Consider the following 23,389-nt stretch of genomic DNA (forward strand, 5'->3'; position numbering starts at 1 on the left):
TGTTTATGATATTTGGAAAGATAAAATTAGCACAATGATTAAAACAGTAGTCATCAAAACACACAGCCACGTGAATCATGACATAAGGGCAGCATAACAGTGCTCTTTCGGGGCTCTTCCAAGGTACCACTATTTCACTTGAAAGAACTGGTTATACTGATGCAATTATTATTTATAAATGTAACAATTATCAATCATTAGAAAGAGGAATAACCTATAGGTTTAGACAATGTAAGTAGACTTGTTATTGAAATCAATTAGCTTTACAATAGGAACCACCATGAGGAATTGTTTGAGGCAACATAGTATGATTTAATGTACTGATAGTGATGCTTTTATATAGATTATCAGAGAGAATCCAGGAGTAACTTGATGAGTTGACTACATAAGAAAAAGACCTTTCTATTCTCAACATTATGATTATTGAAGTAAGAATTTTCTCCATTAAAACTGCATAGAAATAACCCCCAATCTCCTTTTTAAGTGTCTGAGCCATTACTATTAGAGACAATAGCCTGGTGGGTGGGATCTTCATGTTTCTTAGGGGGCAAGAACTGCTAAGTCAGGGACATTAAAATGACTACTGTTCAGAGATATGTCATGAAAGCATATATAAGTCATTTATTGAAAACTAAGGCATAGTGGGAGTGCATGCCAGTTTCAACATTAGCTAGACATTCTTTGTTAACCAAAGTCACCTAATAGCTTCTTTCCTCTTTTCATTGTGGCAGCGCCCTTTTGTTTGAAGCTTTATCAGGAAATTCTACAGTCCCCAAATGGTGCTCTAGTATGGTCTTTCCTAAAGCCTGTATTACATGGAAAGATATTGTATACACCAAACTCTCCAGAGATTAATGAGGTCATGCAAAGGGTAAGTTAAAACAAGTAACATTTTGTAAACCATGCAACACACTGTATCAGAAAAAATTGTTGCATATGCAATGGAATTACTATATTCATTGTGCTGCATAGAATTTTTCTTAATGTTGATTTCAGTTCCTTTTGTCATGATATTATCCTTTAATTCTTGATGGTATGTGTGGATTTGCAGAGCAATTTGCTTAGAGAAAGCTTTGGAGGCAGAGGGGGTTACTTAGAATTACCAGTGCAGTGAACTCACTAACTTTAATATTAAAACTGGAGGACAATTACAAATAGGATCTTTTCAGGTCAGGTAAAGGGGTACAGTTCTGGGAAAACATTGGAATTAAATTTAAGCATTTCACATGAAGCATCTGATATTGCAGAACGAATTCAGTGATGCACCCACAAACTGATCTTCTAAATCATGAGTCCCTGTGGTGTGTTTTGATTACTCACCTTTTATCTCTTTTTTTTAAACTTTATTTTAAAAAACAAAGATAAAAGAAAAAAAATTTAAACATTTTTGCATAAATGTATACAAATACATTTTTGTCAGTGCTTGGCTTTTTTTTTTTTCTTTTTTTTTTTTTTAAGGTTTGATACTCTGCATTAGGGTCTTACTAGTTACAATGAGCAAAAAGTACATGTAAAACAGGATGTAACCCGGAACTAGTCAACGTTTTCTAGGTGTGTAAGGATTGAGCATAATGTTTTTGTTTTTTGTTTTTTTTTTTTTGTTTTGTTTTCTTTTTTTTCTTGAACTTCACACAGTCTGTGAGTTGTTTCTGGGGCAGTCCGAGCCTCTGGGGTTAGCATATTATGTCTGTTTTTTTGTGACTGGGTTATCTCACTCAGGATGATATTCTCTAGATGCAACCATTTTTCTTAAGAATTTGGTTAAATCATTGTTTCTGATAGCTGAGTAGTACTCCATTGTGTAAATGTACCACAATTTTTGTATCCATTCATCTACTGAAGGACATCTGGGTTCTTTCCAGCTTCTGGCTATTATAAATAGAGCTGCTATGAACATTGTGGTGCATGTATCTTTGTTGTATATTGGAGTGTCTCTGGGGTATATGCCCAGAAGTGGAATAGCTGGATCTTCATGTAGTACTATGTTCAATTTTCTGAGCAATCACCAGACTGATTTCCAGAGCGGTTGTATCAGTTTACAACCTCACCAACAGTGGAGAAGTGTTCCTTTTTCTCCACAACCTCGCCAGCATCTGCTGTCATCTGAGTTTTGGATCTTGGCCAATCTGACTGGTGTGAGGTGGAATCTCAGGGTTGTTTTGATTTGCATTTCCCTGATGGCTAAGAATGTGGAGCACTTCTTTAGATGTCTCTCAGCCATGCTATATTCCTCAAGTGAGAACGTTTTGTTTAGCTCTGTACCCCATTTTTTAATAGGGTTGTCTGATTCTCTGGTGTCTAGCTTTTTGAGTTCTTTGTATACCTTGGATATTAGGCCTCTATCTGATGTGGAGTTGGTAAAGATCTTTTTCCATTCTGTTGGCTGCCGTTTTGTTTTCTTGACAATGTCCTTAGCCTTACAGAAACTTTGCAATCTCATTAAGTCCTATTTGTTAATCTTTGACCTTAGAGCACGAGCCATTGGTGTTTTGTTCAGAAAATTTTCTCCTGTGCCTATGTGTTCTAAGGTTTTCCCTACTTTCTCATCTAATAGTTTCAGTGTATCTGGTTTAATGTGGAGATCTTTGATCCATTTACACTTGAGCTTTGTACTCAGAGATAAGAAGGGGTCTATTTTCATTCTTTTGCATGCTGAGTGCCAGTTGGACCAGCACCATTTGTTGAATAGGCTGTCCTTTTTCCATTGAATGTTGACAGCTCCTTTGTCAAAAATCAGGTGACCATATACGTGAGGGCTCATTTCTGGATTTTCTATTCTATTCCATTTATCCACATGCCTATTTCTGTACCAGTACCATGTAGTTTTCAGCGCAATTGCCTTGTAATATAGCTTGAGGTCAGGAATAGTGATTCCCACAGATGTTTTCTTGTTGTTGAGGATGGATTTAGCTATTCTAGGTCTTTTGTTATTCCAGATGAAATTGCACATTGATCTTTCCAACTCAATGAAGAACTTGGTTGGAATTTTGATGGGGATTGCATTGAATCTGTAGATTGCTTTTGGTAGGATGGCCATTTTTAAAATGTTGATCCTTCCAATCCATGAGCATGGGAGATCTTTCCTATCTTGGTTTTGTTGATTCTTTCAATGGTTCTTTTTGTTTCTATTTGGTCTATTTCTGCCCTAAGTTTGATTATTTCCTGCCATCTACTCCTCTTGGGTGTATCTGCTTCCTTTTGTTCTTGAGCTTTTAGGTGTGCTGTCAAGTTGCTGATGTATTCTCTCTCCACTTTCTTTTTGGAAGCGCTCAGAGCTATGAGTTTTCCTTTCAGTACTGCTTTCATTGCATCCCATAGGTTTGGGTATTTTGTGTTTTTGTTTTCATTGAATTCTAGAAAATCCTTAATTTCTTTATTTCTTCTTTGACCCTTCTATCGTTCAACAGAGCATCATTTAGCATTGAGATCTTCCTCAATTTCCTTCTTTTGAGGTTTGAAGTTCTTGTCATACAGGTCCTTCACTTGCTTAGTTAGAGTCACACCAAGGTATTTCATAGATTTTGTGACTATTGTAAAGGGTATCTTTTCCATAATTTCTTTCTTCACATGTTTGTCCTTTGAATATAGGAAGGCTACTGATTTATTTGAGTTAATCTTATATCCAGCCACTTTACTGAACTTGTTTATCAGATGGAGGAGTTCTCTGGTGGAATTTGTAAGGTCACTTAAGTACACTATCATGTCATCTGCAAAGAGTGATGTTTTTACCTCTTCCTTTCCGATTTGTATCCCTTTGATCTCCTTTTGCTGTCTAATCGCTCCAGCCAGGACTTCCAGTACTATGTTGAATAGGTTGGGGGACAGTGGGCAGCCTTGTTGAGTCCCTGATTTTAGTGGGATTGCTTCAAGTTTCCCACTGTTAAGTTTGATGTTGGCTGTTGGTTTGCTGTATATTGCTTTTATTATGTTTAGGTATGGACCTTGGATTTGTGTTCTTTCCAGGACTTTTAACATGAACGGGTGTTGAATTTTGTCAAATGCTTTCTCAGCATCTAGTGAGATGACCATGTGATTTTGTTCTTTGAGTTTGTTTATATGGTGGATTATATTGATGGATTTCCTTATATTAAACTATCCCTGCATGCCAGGGATGAAGCCTACTTGGTCATAGTGAATGATCGTTTTGATGTGTTCTTGGATTCGGTTTGCAAGGATTTTGTTGAGTATTTTTGCATCAATGTTCATAAGTGAGATTGGCCTGAAGTTCTCTTTCCTTGTAGGGTCTTTGTGTGGTTTAGGAACAAGGGTTATTGTAGCCTCAAAAAATGGGTTAGGTAGTATTCTATCTGTTTCTATCTTGTGGAATAGTTTGGAGAGTGTTGGTGTTATGTCCGCAATAAATGTCTGATAAAATTCTGCACTGAACCCATCTGGACCTGGGCTTTTTTTGGTTGGGAGACTTTTGATGACTTCTTCTATTTCTTTAGGTCTTATGGAATTATTTAGATGATTTACCTGGTCCTGGTTTAACTTTAGGATCTTGTATCTGTCTAGGAATTCATCCATTTCCTTCATTTTCTAACTTTGTGGAGTATAGGCCTTTGTAGTAGGATCTGATGATTTCTTGAATTTCCTCAGTTTCAGTTGTTATGTCTCCACTTTCCTTTCTGATTTTGTTAATTTGTATACTCTCTCTTTGCCTTCTAGTTATTCTGGCTAGGGGTTTATCAATCTTGTTGATTTTCTCAAAGAACCAGCTCTTGGTTTTGTTGATTCTTTCAATGGTTCTTTTTGTTTCTATTTGGTCTATTTCTGCCCTAAGTTTGATTATTTCCTGCCATCTACTCCTCTTGGGTGTATATGCTTCCTTTTGTTCTTGAGCTTTTAGGTGTGCTGTCAAGTTGCTGATGTATGCTCTCTCCACTTTCTTTTTGGAAGCGCTCAGAGCTATGAGTTTTCCTTTCAGTACTGCTTTCATTGCATCCCATAGGTTTGGGTATGTTGTGTTTTTGTTTTCATTGAATTCTAGAAAATCCTTAATTTCTTTATTTCTTCTTTGACCCTTCTATTGTTTAACAGAGCATTATTTAGTTTCCATGTGTATGTGGGCTATTTGCTGTCTTTGTTGTTGTTAAAGAGCAGCCGTAGACCATGGTAATCTGAGAAGATGCATGGGAGTATTTCAATCTTCTTATATCGATTGAGGCTCATTCTGTGTCCAATTATGTGGTCAATTTTCGAGAAGGTGCCATGGGTTGCTGAGAAGAAGGTGTATTCTTTTACTTTAGGATGATATGTTCTGTAGATATCTTTTAATTCCAGTTGGTTCATAGTCTCTGCTAGTTTTACAGTGTCCTTGTTCAGTTCCTGTTTCCATGATCTGTCCATTGGTGAGAGTGGGGTATTAAAGTCTCCCACTATTATTGTGTGGGGTAAAGTGTATTTTTTTAACTTTATTAGGGTTTCTTTTATGAATGTGGGTGCTTTTTTATTTGGAACATATATGTTAAGGATTGAGAGTTCCTCCTGACAGATTTCCCCTGTAATGAGTAAAAAGTGCCCTTCCTTATCTTTTTTGATAACTTTTGGTTGGAAATTTACTTTATTCGATATTAGAATAGCCACTCCAGCTTGCTTCTTGGGGCTGTTTGCTTGAAAGTTTTTTTCCCACCCTTTTACTCTTTGATAGTGTCTGTCTTTGTCTCTGAGATGAGTTTCCTGTATGCAGCAAAATGCTGGATTTTGTTTATGTATCCAGTCTGATAGCCTATGTCTCTTTTTTGGGGAGTTAAGCCCATTTATGTTAATAGATATCAAGGAATAGTGGTTGCTGTTTCCTGTTATTATTGCTTTTGTAGATTGAGTTGTGTCTGTGTCTCTTTCTTCTTTTGGTTTTCTTGCTTAGGAGTTTTTTTGTTTTTACTAGGATGTAGTTCCCCTTGTTGTATTGGGTTTTCCACCTAAAATTTGTTGTAGTGCTGGGTTTGTGGTCAGATATTGTGTAAATTTAGGTTTGTCTTGAAATATCTTCATCTCTCTATCTATGGTGATTGATAGTTTTGCTGGGTATAGCATCTTAGGCTGGCATTTGTGTTCTCTTAGGGTTTGCATGATGTCTGCCCAGGCTCTTCTAGCTTTCATAGTCTCTGTTGAGAAATCAGGTGTGAATCTGATTGGTCTGCCTTTACATATTACCTGACCTTTTTCCCTTACTGCTTTTAGTATTCTTTCTTTGCTTTGGGCACTTGGTGTTTTGACTATTTTGTGTCGGGAGGAATTTCTTTTCTGGTCCACTCTATTTGGAGTTATGTAGGCTTCTTTTATGCTCGTGGTCATCTCATTCTTAAGGGTAGGGAAGTTTTCTTCTACAATTTTGTTGAAGATATTTACTGTGCCTCTTAGTTGATATTCTTCTCCCTCTTCTATTCCTATTATCTTTAGGTTTGGTCTTCTCATTGTGTCCTGGATTTCCTGGACATTTTGGGTTAGGAGCTTTTTTGTTTTTTGCATCTTCTCTGACTGTTTTGTCTATGTTTTCAATGTTGTCTTCGGCCCCTGAGACTCTCTCTTCAATCTCTTGTAGTGTATTGGAAATGCTTTCATCTGTGACTTCTTATTTCTTTTTTAGGCATTCTACCTCTAGGGTTATCTCTTTTAGTGTTTTCTTTATTGTGTCAGTTTCCGTTTTAAATTCCTTCTTCCATTCCTTCATCTCTTTGGTTCTGTTTTCCTCTAGTTCTTTGAGTGTTTTTCTTGTTTCCTCTTTAAAAGGTTTTGATTCTTTTTGCTTTTTCTCCTGTTCTTGTTTAAGGATCTCTATCATCATCTTGAGGTATGATTTTAGGTCTTTGTCTTCTTTTTCAGGAGTGTTTGGCATTCCAATATTTGCTGAGATGGGAGAGCTGGGTACTGGTGTTGCCAGGTTGTTTTGGTTTCCTTGGGATATGCTCTTTCACTTTCCTCTTGCCATCTTGTCATTGATATGTTCTTGCCTTTCCCTTGTACCTGGTCTGCATGCCTGGGTCTCCGCAGGTCTAGGGGTTGGATGGTCTGAGCCCTGTTCTGTGCCCCAAAGCCGCTGGGTGGGAACAGATGTTCCAATGCTGGATTCCTGGTCCTTGGATTAGGCAGGGCCGGGGTGGGCTTTCTGTGCGCATTCGGCAGAGATCTCTCTGCCCCCTGGCTACTCGGATATCCTTCTTACCAGGCCTGTACCTTTGGGAACTGCTGGTCCAGGTGGCAGATGCACCGAGCCCTGTTCTGCACCCCAAAGTTGCTGGGTGGGAACAGAGGTCCCAATGCTGAGTTCCTGGTCCCTGGATCAGGCAGGGCAGGGGTGCGGTTTCTGTGCGCACTCGGCAGAGATCTCTCTGCCCCCTGGCTACTCGGATCAACTTCTCACCAGGCCTGTACCTTTGGGAACTGCTGGTCCAGGTGGCAGATGGGCAGAGCCCTGTTCTGCTATTATACCTGTAAGAGATGCTCATACCAGCACTCTGGCCAAAGCCAATGCTAGGCAATGCCCTGAATGTTTAACTCTTACTAAGGTCTTCCATATTCAGGAATTTCATGGAAAAATGTCTCTATCTCAGTTTAATTGTAAAAAGCTATGTGTTTTATACACACACACACACACACACACACACACACACACATACATATATATATATTAATGTCATTATTAACATATATTATGTGCTGTGTTGTGTTTTTCATTGATTCCATCCTCCTCAGAAGTATGGAAGAAAAGGCAAACAGCTGAGGAAACAAAAAAATAGTATAATGCGAAATGCAGACAGTAATGTGAAGGTCCAGACCCTTGGATGCAGGGTTGGAGAGGGGGCACACATTACATCAATGTTCTCAGATAAGGGTTTCAAAAGAACCAGACATGATCCTACTGGTTCTTGCTTGGCTGCTGAGGGAGGTATAGAGGTAGTATAAGAGAAGATGTCTAGTTTTCTTGCTTACATGCCTGCAGACTGTGCCCTGTCTTGTTCTACTTGGTTAATGTCACCAGAGACCATGCACTGTCTTACGTTTACACTCATAAAACTGAGTCATTAATGCCATTGTCCCTTGGATAAATTATTCTTGCAGTCACCTATGGTCATTTAGTTTATGAAAATTGGTTCTGGTCTTTAAGCACAGGGACACATGTTCCACAACAGCAGATAGATACTTGCTGCAATGCCATCTTTGCTACTGGAGTGATTGGAGGTGTTAATGGAAGCCATTCTCCCCATCACAGTATTTCAGGCAGTGATGGATCACACAATTGCTGATAGTCTTATAAGGTTATAATGGAGCTGAGACATTCCTACTGCCCTTTGGTGACATAGCTGTCATCAAGTCACTGCATAATGCATTACTCATGTTTGTGAGGATGTTGGTGCACTGGATAAAATAGAGGACAGAGAATTGTGTGTGGTGCACTAAACTTGATACTGAAGATTATGCTACTGTTTTATATATTTGGCATACTGTATGTTTATGAGTGTTTTAGAATGTCTCGCTAGGTCCATATCAATGCACTCTAAGTTGTGTGCACAACATGACCTGGGCTGATGATGACAATTTTCAGAGTGGATCTTGGCCAAGGATGGACAGTTGTGGGTATTGCTTAGTCTTAGCTTCTTGGTTATTTATTATTAAGTAGAAATATAAGAAACTATCATTTTTTACGCAAAAATATTCATAAAAATGTGTGATTTTCTATGATTCAGTTTGTGAAACTGAGGTTGTCACCAAGAATTGCAATCTCTTAGAAGACAGGGTTTAAGCAGTCGTTTGCCAAGTTATGTGTGGCATTAGGCTTACTGCTTCTCTTAAAAACACTTTTTTTCTCCATCTGAAAAAAGGAGACCTGGATGCCCACCAGATATATCATTCAAATCCTCTGTCCAAGTCAGAACAGGGCACAGTCCTGCTGCCCAGTGTCTTTTGCAGAACCAGCAGAACACAATGGGAGAAAGTAAGATCTGTGCTGAATTAGTGGCATGCACTGAGATATAAAGGGTTTTGTTTCAAGGCCAGCTGCACAAGGAGGAGGTGCTGTTCAGATTGCTTTATTAATTAAAATGTTTTACGAGTACTGAGCCAAGTGTTCTCTTCTCTTTGGTCACAAGAGACCTTCCAGGCCAGAGAACCAAGAATGTCTTTTTCATTCTGACAGTCATTTACTCAGAGGTCATGGAAGCAAATATGAGACCTGCCTATTTCTGTGGGCATACTGACCTGTGACTGAGCAGATTTCTGCAGATGAAAGTCAGTGTGCAGTAAGGAACAAGGGGACTGATGGGTGATGGTCCATTTCCAGCTCAACCAGTAGTCCACGAACTTTATTGGGATCAGTGCTGCAAGCAGAAGCCAGAGAGTGAAAAACACGTGGATCTCTGACAACTTGAGCTTCTTGGTGACTATAATCACATTACGACTATAGTGTAGAGCTCTACTTTATAAAAGACATCAAAGGATTAGTGTCTCTTCATCCACCTCCTGTCATCTGATTGCTGTGCTTTTTTTTTAAAACCTCTGTCACCTTCTAAAATGATTGAAGTGAATTAAAAAAAAACTTCATATTCTTGGCATGCTTAAGTGGTCTTAACATAGTGAATTTTGTTATCTTTTCTTCTCAGTTATTACCATTTTCTGAGCATGGTGTCAATTTTGTTATATTCTACAGTAATAGGAAGAGAATAAGAAGACAGAGAAGCAGCACGTGTTTAATATGGATGATGATTATTATAAAAAGCATAGGAGTAAGAGTCAGTACTAGAAAGAGGACACTGGAGACTGCAGTAAAAGCAGAGACTGGCACGGAATAGAACACACCATTGTGGAACTAGCCTTTTTTCTCTGACTTGAGTTCCAAACTGCACTGAAGAAAGCCCAGTTGAGTGGCAGCAAGGTGTTGAGAGGTGCTTGGGCATCTACACTTTGGACTATGGGAAGAAGTATGCAAGCTCAATGTTGTACCAATTGCCAAAGAAGAAAGATTACAGGGTCCATCCTCATTACTGAGAACAGGGGTGAGAGGAGAGTTGCAAGATGCTAACTCGATGACTGGAACAGTCAGTCATCTTTAGAGAAATGAGACTTTTGAGGCATAGAGTTTATATACTGGGTATCAGTTCTCAAGTATAATTTCAAGTTCAGATTTGAATCAAGATGGAAGAAGAGATGGAGAAAGAACTACCCCTTCTAACTCTGAAACCATGAACCAACACTGACTGGACACCTTCTCAGTGCCACAGATCTACTACTGAGATTAGGAGTTTACACTTTCAGTTCCAAGATGAAGAAGCTGAGTTTTAGGGCTGAGTAAGTTCTGCACTCAATTCCAGGTCTTTTTGATTTCCCACTCAGTGTTTTACCTAGTAGTTTTCTGCTACATTCCATTATTTTCTTTTCATGAATTCACATGTGTATACAGTTCAGTTACTGCCCTCATGGCACAGGGAATATCAGGCAGAGCAGATTAGGGATGATGGTTTCCCATGCACAGGCTAGCTTCAAGCTTGGGTTCTGGGACATCAGATTTTGATGGGGGAGAAAGTGATCTTCAGTGTAAGGAAAAAATGACGGGGTAACAATGAAAGGAAAAGTCACTGAAAGGAAAAGTCACGGGGCACCAATGTTGTGAAAAGATGACATCCTGGGTTTCGGCACCAATGTTAGGGGAAGAATGAAGAGAATGGGGGGCATATGGCCCATGGAGGTGCAGCAAGGCCTGGGGGTAAGGGAGATGCCTCTGGGGGGGGGTCCATGTTAGGAATCCCTTCCCCCTGAGGGACCAGCCACCCAATGGTATAGTACAGAATAGAGTTTATTCAGGTCATGGGAGAGTTAAGAGGGTGGTAGAGGCAGAGGGGGAGAGGAATAGAGGAGTGGAGGCTGGCCATGAGCACGTGGAGAGAGAGGGGGGAAGGGAAGGGGAAGAGGAGGGGTAGGTTTGGGAGGGCAAGAGAGCCAGGAGGCAAGAGAAGCCAAGAGAGAGGGGAGGGGTCAAGCAGCCCCCTTTATAGTGTCAGATCACTGGGGCGGAGCATACCTGGCACTGCCAGGTAATTGAGGGGTGGGGTTTACAGAATCCCAACAGTCAGTGTCATCTTTCTACTGATTTTCTGATTGTATCTGAAAGGGAGAGGATGCTAAATGCATCATGTTCTCATATTTCTAGAATTCTCACATAATAATTTTATTGTCTTAGATGTAGAACGACTGCTCATTGAATACTTTTAAAATATTTAAGCAAAAGAATGGACACTCCCAAATGCTTTCTTGCCCATTTCTCACAAGACCCAAGCACAACTAGTCCTATTTTAGCAATGCACAATAATAAAGGCTAAGGAAATCTACATTTTTAAGTGTATTGGCTATTAAATGACAGCCTTTGGTTCAAACTGAAGTTTGGGACCTGTACTTCTGGGGTTCTTTTTTATCGATAGTTTCTTTGGTGCTACCCATCAAATAGTAAGGGTTCTGTATATGCAATCTGCACTTCACCAGTTGGTTTACTGGCTAGCTATTTAAGCACATGGACTGCCTTTTATATAGGCTGTGTAACAGTAGGCGTGGCCTTTCACATACCCTTACAACCCTATCTTTAGAAGTTCATAACTTGGAAGAACAGAATGAATTATACAGGTTAAAAGTGAACATGAGTCATGGGGCTGTTCTTTCCACTTAGTAGTTCTATACTACAAATAAGTATATAAATTAAGAGTAGGTCTGAGGCAGTTGGCTTGGATATTTATTGAAGGTGGAATATATCAGAGAGTAGATATTGCCCAGGACTGGGTTAGAGCCAGCAGATGCTGAATAGACTGTTAACATGTTCAGAACAGTGATTGAAGGGAACTCACAAGATCCATAGGCAGGTTGAGGTTGTCCTCAGGGAGTGAAATTCATAGAAATCTGCTTTCTAATTATGGGCATCTCCCCAGTGATTTGAGAGCAAGTTTTAATGGCTCAGCCCAGATAAAGGTTTCAGGTAGGCGAAAAGGATCCAACATAGAGTCATTTACTAAAATTCAGCAGTGTTGCCCAGGATAAAAGTAATTAAATTTTATGAAAAATTTTCTGGAAACAAACCCCTGTAAAACACCAGGTGTCTAAGGAACCACTATCCGAAGACCTAAGGATGTGCTTGTTATGTGAGGCTAGATACTGTACAAGTCCATAGAGATGGCTATACAATGCTCTTTTGTAGATCTAAGATGTGTGTGGACTGCCATCATTATACCTTTATATCTAATTCTGCCAGTTAATGTTCATGGTCATGAAATGGGAGCATGAAATCAACCAACCAACCAACCAATCAACCAACAAACCAACCAGCCAACCGCCATGTTTTCCATTGTGAGAACTGTGTTTTCTGCTCTGTCCAATATACACACATGTCATTTCCACCAGACAGACAATTTGCTCAAGATTTTTACCAGTTACTGGCTGAGCTAGGACTCAAACTCATTACCTTGGAACCAAAACCTTTCTAGGAGTTACCCTGTCATTTGGTCTCTGGTGAAGGAAAGTGTATCAAGTCATGCTCTCTGTCTGGGATGGTCAAAGTCCATACCCCTTTTGTTTGTGGGACTACAGGTGTTCTTCCTTTCAGGGATCTCATAAGCCTCATAGCCTGTGAGGAGATAATCTATGTAAAGTCTGAAACTTAGTTTGGCACCATTTGTGCAGGCCAGAAGTTGTGGGTCAAAACTTTTAGAGTTTGATCTTGTGATTTATTCTTCTTACATATTTAAGTGAAGTAAAACTTTGGAAAAAGGGTTTTCCTGTGACAGTTATCACAAGAAAGCTTTAGGCATAGCTACATAGAAACTCCCTAGCAAAGTATCAAAGTAGCAAAGCACCTGTGACCTTTACAATAAGAATGAGTTCTACTGATTTGATTGCTAAACAGAGCTCAGGGTGTGGGCCTAAGGAGGAAGGATTTATAACAGCATAAGGATAGGTTGTGTCAATGGAGGATGCCCAACACACAGGATCTGTTCATAAGGATGTGTTCTATTCACTGAGAGACTCAGCTCAAGATAAGGGCCTAAGCAGTGCTCAGGATATTGGGGCATGGAAACGACTGGCTCCACAGAATAGCAACAAGATCACCATGTTGTCAGACTCCGAATTTCCAGGTGACCAGGTGTTATCCATTTCCTTCCATTAAAGAAAACGACCGGTGTTTTTGAAAAGGCTGGCTCCCCCCAATGCTTTCTTTCCTTAAGCTGAGTGTCCTATATCTTCCTACCATTTACCCTTCCAAATATAACCATCCATCCATTCCACATCCACCTACTTGTCCGCTCATGCATCCGTCTGTCCAAAATGACCCTTTATAATATGAAGTGGTCTGAGTGGAAACTGGGAAATGTTCTTTTTTTGTAGTGAACATTGAAGTGGCATTTACTCTGAAGAGCTCCAGTTATCCATTGTTAAAATTCCTCTGTCTTCTCGGAGTGGTAAGAGACGCTGACTGGCAGGGTGGAGACACTCATAGGAAAATCCTAGGTACAGCACAGAAAATTATAAGTTCAGAACTATTATCTCATTTGCAAGATTTTATTCCATTGCAGACAGTCTCTCCTTCCATTTCTCTTATTACATTTCTCTTTTCTTTCTTTCCTTCTTTCTTTCCCTCTTTGTCTTTTCTTCTCAAATTATCTGCTTACTTTTCCCATATACCTTTTCCTTCCTTCCTTTGATACTTCCTTCTTAAATTAGTTCAGCTCTTTTCCCCTCTTTCTTCCTCCCTCTTTTCTTCCTTCCTTCCTCCCTCTCTCCCTCCTTCCCTCCCTCCCTGCCTCCCTCCCTCTCCTCTCTCTCTCTCTCTCTCTCTCTCTCTCTCTCTCTCTCTCTCCTGCTCTTCCATAATCTCTCTTTTGCCTGTTCTGGTCTTTGTTCAGTAGGCCATTTCAACTGGGCTTCTGAATCTGTATAAAAACTAACCTTTGTCTTTGAGGTCATTGTCTGTCTATGTGCACTGTCAGGAGTCTATGATTCTCTATCTTACCCAGGTCTCCCAGTTTTCCTTCTACTTGTGCTTGCATGTGTCTTTGAGTAGTTTGTTTTGGGAAGTCATCGCTCTGTAAGTTCATCTATCTACCTCAGGTCAGAGACATAATTATCCCATGATTGCAAGGTCCCTGGCATTATCCTATTATACCTAACCATATTATGCCTAACCCACTTCTCTCCAACTCCTAACCTGAAGACCCCTGATCAGTTTTGGATTTTGTTACATCTAGATTGTTAAGGTGGTGGTATAATGTAATATATAAGTGTCAGGGATTAGCTTACTTTTATCTAGCATAATTCCCCAAAGTATTTTGTGCAGCAATTCATTTATATTGCTGACTAATATTCCCTTGTAACATATGGGACACAGCTGTCAGTTGGCACTGTTCTTTGTTTCATTAATACTGTTGTTTCTTTGAAGTGACATCTAAGTTACTTGTTTGTCACTGATGTGGTTCTAAGTTCATGTGCACCAGCCCTGTCATGTCCAGCACTCCACAGCACCTTTCCCATTTTTCAGCTCTTACATTCCTCTCCTCTCTTTCATGATGTCCCCTGTGCCTGGGATTGGAGCAGGGGACATGTAGTTTCATGTAGGGATGAGCACTCACAGGCACTTAATCTCAGCACTTTCAGCAGGTATGAGTCTGTATTCACTGCTGTCCACTGCAAAAGGTAGCTTCTTTGACCAAGGCTGTGAGTTCCACAGATCTATGTATATACACATAAACACAGAATGCAATTCAATAGCATGCACATTTAGCAAAATAACAATAGCAGGTTCCCCCTAGTGCTTACCAGCTTCATGACCATGGACTTTGGACCAAATATCCCATAACAGATAGGTCCCTGTAGCGTGGACCTCAAATCTAAACAGAAAGCATTTAGTAGAGTCAGTATTATAGTAGTGGGTAGAATTTGTATAATAATATACACATACAATATGGAGTTGTACAGTAGTAGTATTTGCCTGTCAGGCTGGTATTATAGCACACATGGCCAAGGAGTGGGTAATACCACTGATGTGTCTGATTCCACAGCAGCCACGTAGCAACTTCTGACACTGAAACCAACAGCAGTAATGATGCATCTTGTCAGTGGAAAATTGATTTCTCTACTTCCTACAATCAAAATGATCCCATTTAGGCCTGATCCAGGGTTCCATTGAACCTGGAGCTCATTGATTTTACTGGTTTGGCTGAGCAGCATGCCCCAGGGATGCTCATCTTTCTGCAGCACAAGTGCTGGAATTTCAGGGGTACGTTCCCATACCTGCTGCTTATATGGCTCTGGGGATCAAAGCACAGGTCCTCATGTTTATGAGGCAAGAATTTTTAACTGAACATTTTTCTAACTCCCCATTAAACTCATAGCATTTGAAGACCATGTTCTTGGGGATAGAGAGCATCGTCAGATTGGTTGCTTTTCATTAATCCATACAACTAGAACATGGCTTGTAGATGAGGGTTTCCTACAGATTTTCAGTAATATTCCATTTTGTTTTTAACATACATCTTATCAAAACATAAAAACCAAATGTCATTCCTGTGCTATAAGGAATTTTTACATTTGATAGCTGTAAGGAAAAGATGAAGGGGCACCAATGTTAGGTGGGGGCATGGAGGTGCGGCAAGGCCTGGGGGCAAGGGAGATGCCTCTGGGGGATCCGCGTGGGAATCCCTTCCCCCTGAGGGACCAGCCATACAATGGTATAGTGCAGAATAGAGTTTATTCAGGTCAGGTCATGGGAGAGTTAAGAGGGTGGTAGAGGCAGAGAGAGAGTGAGTGTGAGAGTGAGGGGGTGGGTAGAGGAGTAGATGCCGGCCATGAGCACTCGGAGGGAGAGGGGGAAAGGGAAGAGGAGGGGTAGGGCTTCAAGAGGACAATAGGCAAGAGAGAGAGGAGGAGGCAAGCATCCCTTTTTATAGTGTCAGGTCACTGGGGTGGAGCATACCTGGCTACTGCCAGGTAATTGAGGGGTGGGGTTTACAGAATCCCAACAATAGCTTTGTTGATATTACCATATATAAATTATCCTGAACTTTAAAATTGTATCTGTCAATATGTCATTGTTAGTTTCAGCTGTCAGTTGTCAGTTTGATATAACCCAGAGTCACATAGGATGAAGGAACCTCCACTGAGGAATTGCCTGGGTCAGATTGGCTTGTGCCAATATCTGTGGAACATTTTCTTTGTCGTTCATTGATGTAACAGCCCAATCCACTGTGGACACTACCATTCCAACACAGGCCTGGACTATATTTCAGGAGGCAAGGTGGGCCTCCATTTGTGGTGCCTATACCACTAACAGCTACTCAGAACCTGGTGAAGACCTAAGGGTTTGAAAGAAAGACACAAGTACATTATTCGCGTTACCAGAAAGTTTACTCCATCTTGAACTGTCTTTCAGGACAGCCTGCAGACTCAGTCACATAGACAGTGGTCCCAGTATTATACCCTCAGGTAATTACAGGGGAGGTATGTAAATTCCCTAACTGCTGGGTGTAGGAGTCACTCCCTAGGGTGGAAGTCTGTAATTATCTTTGAGTAACTGGAAACAGGAAGGCCAGGTATGGAGTGCCTTGTGACTGGGCCAAATAGCATAACCAAAGGGGGTGTGTATCTCTCCCAGGGTGGAGGCATGCATGAGTGAAACTAACCCCAAGTGGAGTTGGGATGATTATTCCAACACTATATAAGAAAGGTAACCCATTCACAAAGGAACAGACATAATATGCAGTCACTGATAATTGGATTTTAGCCCCAGAAAGCTCTGAATACCCAAGAAACAACTTGCATATCATATGAAGCTCAAAAAAAAAAAAAAAAAAAAAAAAAAAAAAAAGAAAGAAAGAAAAAAAAAAAAGAAAAAAAAGGCCAAAAAGTGGAAGCCTTAATCCTTCTTAGAAAAAAAATATAAATAAGTGTAGAACACCCTCTCAGAGTGGGATACACTGAGACGTTAAATCATTAATAACTCAAGAGCTAAGAAGATAGCCTTGTGGTAATTTTTGGTATTTAAAAACCCAATATGTTTCATCTTTACACACCAAGAAAACTTTGACTATTTCCATGTTATGTTTTGTTTAACATGTACTTTATGATCATTGTAACTACTAAGGTTTCAATGCATACTATCAAACCTTTAAAAAAAAACCAAGTACTGACAAAAATAAATTCATATAGTTTTATGCCAAAATGCTTTTAAAAAATCTGTACATGTATCTTTATTTTTTTAAATAAAGTTGTAAAAAAAAAATAACTGAACAAGCCAGAGAAAGCAATCAGATAAGTGCTCTGGTCCCTACTCTAATTCCCGCCCAGGCTTCCATTGGAGATGAATTGTAACCTGTAAGCCAAATAAATCTTTTTCTCCTCAAGCAGCATTCCATCATGGTGTTAATCACAGCAAGAAAAAGCAAACTAGAATTCAATATTTATTGTGCATTAAATGATTTAAATGAATCTGAGTAGTTCAGTAAATATTAAATAACAGCACTGAACTTCCAGAGATATACACATCTTCTTTATACAGAGAAATCTCTCTTCTGCTTTTGTAAATCATTGCTTTACATTTATCTTGATTAATCTTGTCCTCTTTTCCTTAGACATACTTTTTAAAGTTTTTTCACTTAGATATTTAAATGATTTATTTGTTGAAATTGTGATATATCATTTCTCTCCTTCCATTTCTTTCCTCCAAACCTTCCTATATACCTCCTTACCCCACAGAGTTCTCTTTCTAATTAGAAAAGTTTTCATACGTAAAAGCCAGTGGGCTGAAGACAAGCATGAATACCGCCTGTGGGCCTTATCATTTTATCATTGTGTTAAATGCATGATTACCTTTCACTTCTCAGTTTAATAATAAGTGTATTTGGATATGGACATTGGTTATACCTAATTCATTTTGATGACTAATGGTATTCTAATATTCTATAGGGTACTTTACACAACACACTCTTAAAACTCAAGGAAGTATGATTGATAATGTTTTATATTTCAAAATTATTTGTATGAAGTTTGAATAAAATGAATAATCCTCATCTAAACAATATGTTCTTTGAGGTGAATTTGTAGGAAAGTCTTGGGCTTTGGAAGGCTAGTGTGTGCACATGCCAGATAAATAAGTGTATTTTGACTTATTGAGTCCAATTTTACTTTATCTGTGTCTGTGTCTATTATTCACACAGCCATAGATGTATATGTGCCTGCAGGTATTCCCTATATCAGAGTTAAGAGTTTTTATAATCTTCTAAATTATTTGCATTTATAATATATTCAACCTGTTCATGCCTGTGTGATTTTTTTTTTTTTAAACAGCACGGTGAAAGTTTGCCGTGGACTCTGACTCCTGCCAAAGGATCAATGTGCTCATATAGCTTAGTGGCTACAGCACTCTGCACCTGCTCTCCCTGGACACTAAAACTAAGTATTAGGAGCTTCCTCTGTTAGCTGGAGTAAATGCTAGTCACTTCCCAGGCTGCTGGGAGAGGCTCACAGTGACCCTTGGGAGAAATGACCAGACTCTCAAATTCTTTTTCTTTATTTCTTTCTTGATATTATCGAAGACCATTTTCAATATTAAATATAATTGTTGCAACTGTCATCCTTTTCGATACAACTTTATATTTATTTAGGTTATTTCTCTAGAATAGATTTTTTTTTCATCCTAAGGGGAAGAAGGTATGAACATTTTTATGGGCTTGTGACTGTGCATAATTTTATAACATCAAATTATTTTTGAAAAATTGTGTACGACTGCACTCTGCCAGCAGCAATAGAGGAATAACATTTAATCTCTACTGGTGTTGGAAGACAAACATATAGCTATTAGTTGAGGACATATTTTGGAGTAAGTGGGAATGTGGGCAAGTGCATTTTGCTTAGTCAGTATATAAGAATATATTTTCTCTGCATACCAGAGTGCCTGACCCTGGGAAGACAGTGGCAAGTGTCAAGCAATATACAATGGAAAGATCTAGAAGACAGGTGTCCTTACAGAGCACTGAATACTTTTTGCAAATGTCTGATCCTGGGATAACCATACCACTATGACGTTTGCTACCTTGTTCTGGCTTGACACAGCCACTAAGGACAAATCTTCATGTGTTCCCCATTGCAGGCTAATTACACGTTTTACTTTGTGGATAAGATAAAGATTTTATCGGAAACATTTCTGAAGATTTCCAGCCTTTTCCAGGGAAATGGAAATGGCCAAATGTTCAACCAGTTGCAGGTATGTGACTAACGTAGTGACTTAGATCTGGGAATTGTCTGCTGCAATTTGGCTGAGGTATAGTGTGTCCCTGTGGATAATTTAACTAGTCTGAAACAGGCCTGGGTCCTCCAGCTGATTAGGAAAGTTTTCAACAGTCAGATATGCTTAAAAACTGCTGTGAATTTTTAGTGTTTTTCCCCATGCAAATTGGCAGTATGTAAAATTGATAATTTACTAACACTGATAATTTAAATTCTTTATTAAATTTAATGCTTTAAAATAGTTTACATTCTTTTCAATTGTAAGTTTATTATTTGTCAATATTGCACTGGTCACCCAAGACAAAAAAAAAAAACAACAAAACCAAAATAGACAAAACCAGAAAGGGGACGAGCTGGGAAGGAGGCTTCAGCAGGAGTGGGATGGGAATACGAGAAGAGAGTAGGACATGGATGTAATCAAATTTAATATGTACATAATGGAGATTTCATGATGAAATGTGTTATTATCTATGATTAATATATGTATGTAAATAAAGACTAAAATCTGTAATATTGAAAAATTATGTCTTTAAAGAGGTCCATTTCTTTATACCCCCAAGAGCTATTACTTATAAAATAATAGGTCAGACAGGTCACCTGATAACTTTTGGGCATTTGTAAAATCATAACCTGAAAACCTGGTAGTATGAAAAAATTAGCCTGCATTTTGCTCATGTTTGAATTAGAGGTTACCCAGCGGAAAAACAGCTCATGTCCTGGACTTGGTAGCCACAATAGGTAGCTATGATTCTACTCTCTCATGCCTACCCCAGCCATATGATTGTCACCTTGTCACTGTGTAGGCCTGTGCTTTGGGTTTCTTACTTGTGAATAAGGCAATAACATCTCTGTGTGTAGGAGAGCTGAACTTTTAGGTTGGCCTGGTACACAAAGATGTTGGGTGGTTCTAGGTTCTCTAAGAGCAGATGGTCTCCATCCCTTGGGAATGTGGCTGTTGGTAGGTTGCTCTTGCTGCAGTGGGGGCTACACATCCACATGCATGTGGGAGTACTAACTGGACTTAAGAAGTTAATTAGAACAAAAATAACATTATGGGATATTAGATTCAGAGAGATGTAGGACAGGGGATGATCGGGGGGACTTGGATGAGGTGGTAGATGGACATGATCAGTAGACATTGTTTAAATGTATGAAACTTTCACAGAATAAGAAATAATGGTTTGAAAAGAAATAATTTCACCACAAGAAACAGCTTCTAATGCAAAAGAAGGGGTGGGTAGTGTCCTGGGGCAGATAAGAGGCAAGGGCTTGCAACCATGGTGCACATCTGACACAAAACAAGGGGACAGACACAAGTTGAGGCCCCAGACCCTGGACATTCAGCCTTGCATCTTTACAACAAAGCATCTAGGGCTCTAATACTATTCTTCTTTAATTTGCTTGTCCATGGTTTCCTTTGTTAACATAGATCTTATCAACTGTTTCTCTAATGGATCTGATAGAAGATACTTCAGGTTTTATAAAGTTCTTTGTTGTAGCTACAAATACTAGCACCATGCATTTGTAATCAGCAAGGCAATAGTGCACTGGGAGCCACTAAAACATGAAGAGAAGCCTGACACCCCAAGATGTCCACTCACAAGAAGCAATGTCAAAGTCACTCATTCAGTCTTACAGAACATTTACCCTACTCAGGTAGTACAGTAACAGGTTACTTAGAGCTCTTGGTGCAAAGCTGTTTGTAGAAGTCCAAGCCTGGCTCTGCCACTAGATGGCGTCCTTACTGCTTTTGGGTGGTGCCCCATCTGTTCTTCAGTTTATTTTCCTTCCAGTAAAAGGCAGCGGTAATTTCCCCTAGGGAAATCTCTGAGATTAAATGAACTAATGTGTAATAAAGTACCCTGCACACTGTCTGGCAAATAGCTAATGCCCAGTGAAGGAAGATAGACAAGATTTAAGAAAGAGCAAGCAGCCAGACTTCATAATACAGTCTTGCTTTCACAGATCTGACTAGATAAAATGGGTAAATAAAGGACACAAAGGGTGAGTGGAGACAGAGTTTACGTGGAGAAGAAATAGACTATGTGAGGAGGTCTACACGCGGTGTATTTGAGACTAAAGCATAGATAATTATCACTATCCATCAGCAAACTAGAACGCCTCCCCCCCTTCTAACATATTTGGGTATATGTCAGTATATTTGTGCATGTGTACTCTCTCTACTATGTGGGACCAGAGACTTGAACTCAGGTCAACAGGCTTGACAGCAAGAGTAGTTAACTACTGAGCCATCTCACCTTTCTAGAACTAGCAACTTTTATAGCTCCCACATCTTAAGTCTGCCATAAAGACCCACTGTGCCTGTAGCTTTTTTTATGTTGGGTATGGTGATGTATTTTGAGAATGTGCACTACTCTGCAGACAACAGACTCACACAAATGTGAGGCAGAGGAGAAATCAAGGGAGAGAAAAGATAGCCCTGTGGCTTCATTAGGAAAATTTGCTCAACTCTACTAATTTTCAGTCTTAGAACATCATTGCATTTATATTTATAATCATTGCCTTTATTTTTCAAGGTTCAAGACTATTTCAAATGTCAACTATTTTTAATTATAGTGTCTTGTTGTAGGGTTTCTATTGCCGAGATAAAATAGCAAGAACAAAAAGCAAGTTGGGGAAAATAGAGTTTATTTTAATTACATTTCCAAATTATGCTTCGTTGTTGGAGGAAGTCAAGGCAGGAACCTGGAGGCAGGAACTGAAGCAGAAGACATGGAGGAGTGCTGCTTAGTGGCTTGCATGTCTTGCTTGCTCAGCCTGCTTTTATATACAACCCAGGACCACCAGCTCAGAGATGTCTCTACACATGTGAGCTGGGCCTTCTCAATATCAGTCCTAGATCAAGAAAATGCCTTAAGGACTTGCCACAGGCCAATCTGGTAGCAACATTTTTTTTTTTCAACATAAAGCCTTTTCTCAAGTAACTTTCTCCTTTGTCAAGTTGACAACTACCCAAGGCACAGCTTAAACTTCTTTTAAGGGAATCCATTTTATGTGTCTTTTTCATGTGTCATAAAACTTCGAGTAAGTTTATTAACTATTATTGAGTAAGAAGTAATGGTGCAATCATTTCTGTTAAGCTTCCTTGTTTTCCTTTAGGATGCCCTGAGAAACAAATTTATAAGAAACTTTGTAGAGAGCCAGTTGCACATTGACATGGACAAGCTGACTGAAGATCTGCAGACATATGGTAAGGGTGTGGGTGGTTGCCTTGGATTCATCTGCTCAGGGCTGTGCTGCTTGGATTCTGCCCACTGGCCACACAGTTGCTGGTGACATCAAATATACTCTTACACTCCCCATTTCTGTTCCACTAACTAGACCTTAAGGGCTTGATGTAGATATACCACAAAGTTTATTCACATCTGCAGGTCTTGGTCTTTGCTTACAGCAGAAAGGCCAGAGAAAGGAAAACATTTCGTTGGGCACAATGCTTAATCTATAGGAAAACTACTGGTGGATGGGGTATTTGCAAAAGTAGTAAGGTTAGACTGAGTATCTCTTACTTAAAATGCTTGGGGCATTTCAGATTTAGGAAGCTTTGTATACATTTAAGGGGATAATTTAGGGATGAGACCCAAATCTACATACAAAATCTTGTAGCTGTTATACATCAGGCTGAAGAAAATTTTATACAGGAATTTTCAGTATGAAACAAAATTTCATAATGTGAGATTTTCCACTTTTGGTTTTATTGGTGCTGTCTGCTTTACTTTGTGATTTTTTTTCATGCTGATTTTCTTTAACTAGGTTTTATCTCCCATAAATTTATTTCAATTGTTGTGTTTCCATTTATATCTTTTTGTGTAGTTCCTAGCCTTTTTTTATTAAAGTCTCTATTTTCAGCATAACTGTGCCAAATTATATTTTAATTCTCTGCTGTTAATCAGACTGTCCCTTTGTTGGCCTTAGTTTTTTTCTCTTGAATTTTAGTATTCTGCTTTATCTCTAATGAATATTAAATGTTTTTATTGATGATCAGAACTTTCATAGTGAAAAGTAGTTGTAAAATCTAAATTTACACCCTTTAAAGGGTGTTATATTCAGTAGATTATCCATTTCCTTGACTTTGTCAGAGAAGTGGCTGTGGGGCATATTTTCTTAATCTGATTGTGGC

General features: G+C 39.2%; 1 protein-coding gene across 1 annotated transcript in view; it reads left to right on the plus strand.

Moving 5' to 3' along the window:
• Window positions 1-23,389, plus strand: part of ABCA13 (ATP binding cassette subfamily A member 13) — a gene marked incomplete at both ends in the record, with an annotated part of 453,164 nt that overhangs the window by 137,823 nt on the left and 291,952 nt on the right. Inside the window, 3 exons of the mRNA XM_080920446.1 lie at window positions 732-871; window positions 19,115-19,228; window positions 22,372-22,462. Of these exons, the coding sequence (XP_080776572.1) occupies window positions 732-871; window positions 19,115-19,228; window positions 22,372-22,462 (345 nt within the window). The remainder of the gene's footprint in view (window positions 1-731; window positions 872-19,114; window positions 19,229-22,371; window positions 22,463-23,389) is intronic.

Source organism: Micromys minutus (assembly GCF_963924665.1).
Source record: "Micromys minutus genome assembly, chromosome: 1".
Lineage (NCBI taxonomy): Eukaryota > Metazoa > Chordata > Mammalia > Rodentia > Muridae > Micromys > Micromys minutus.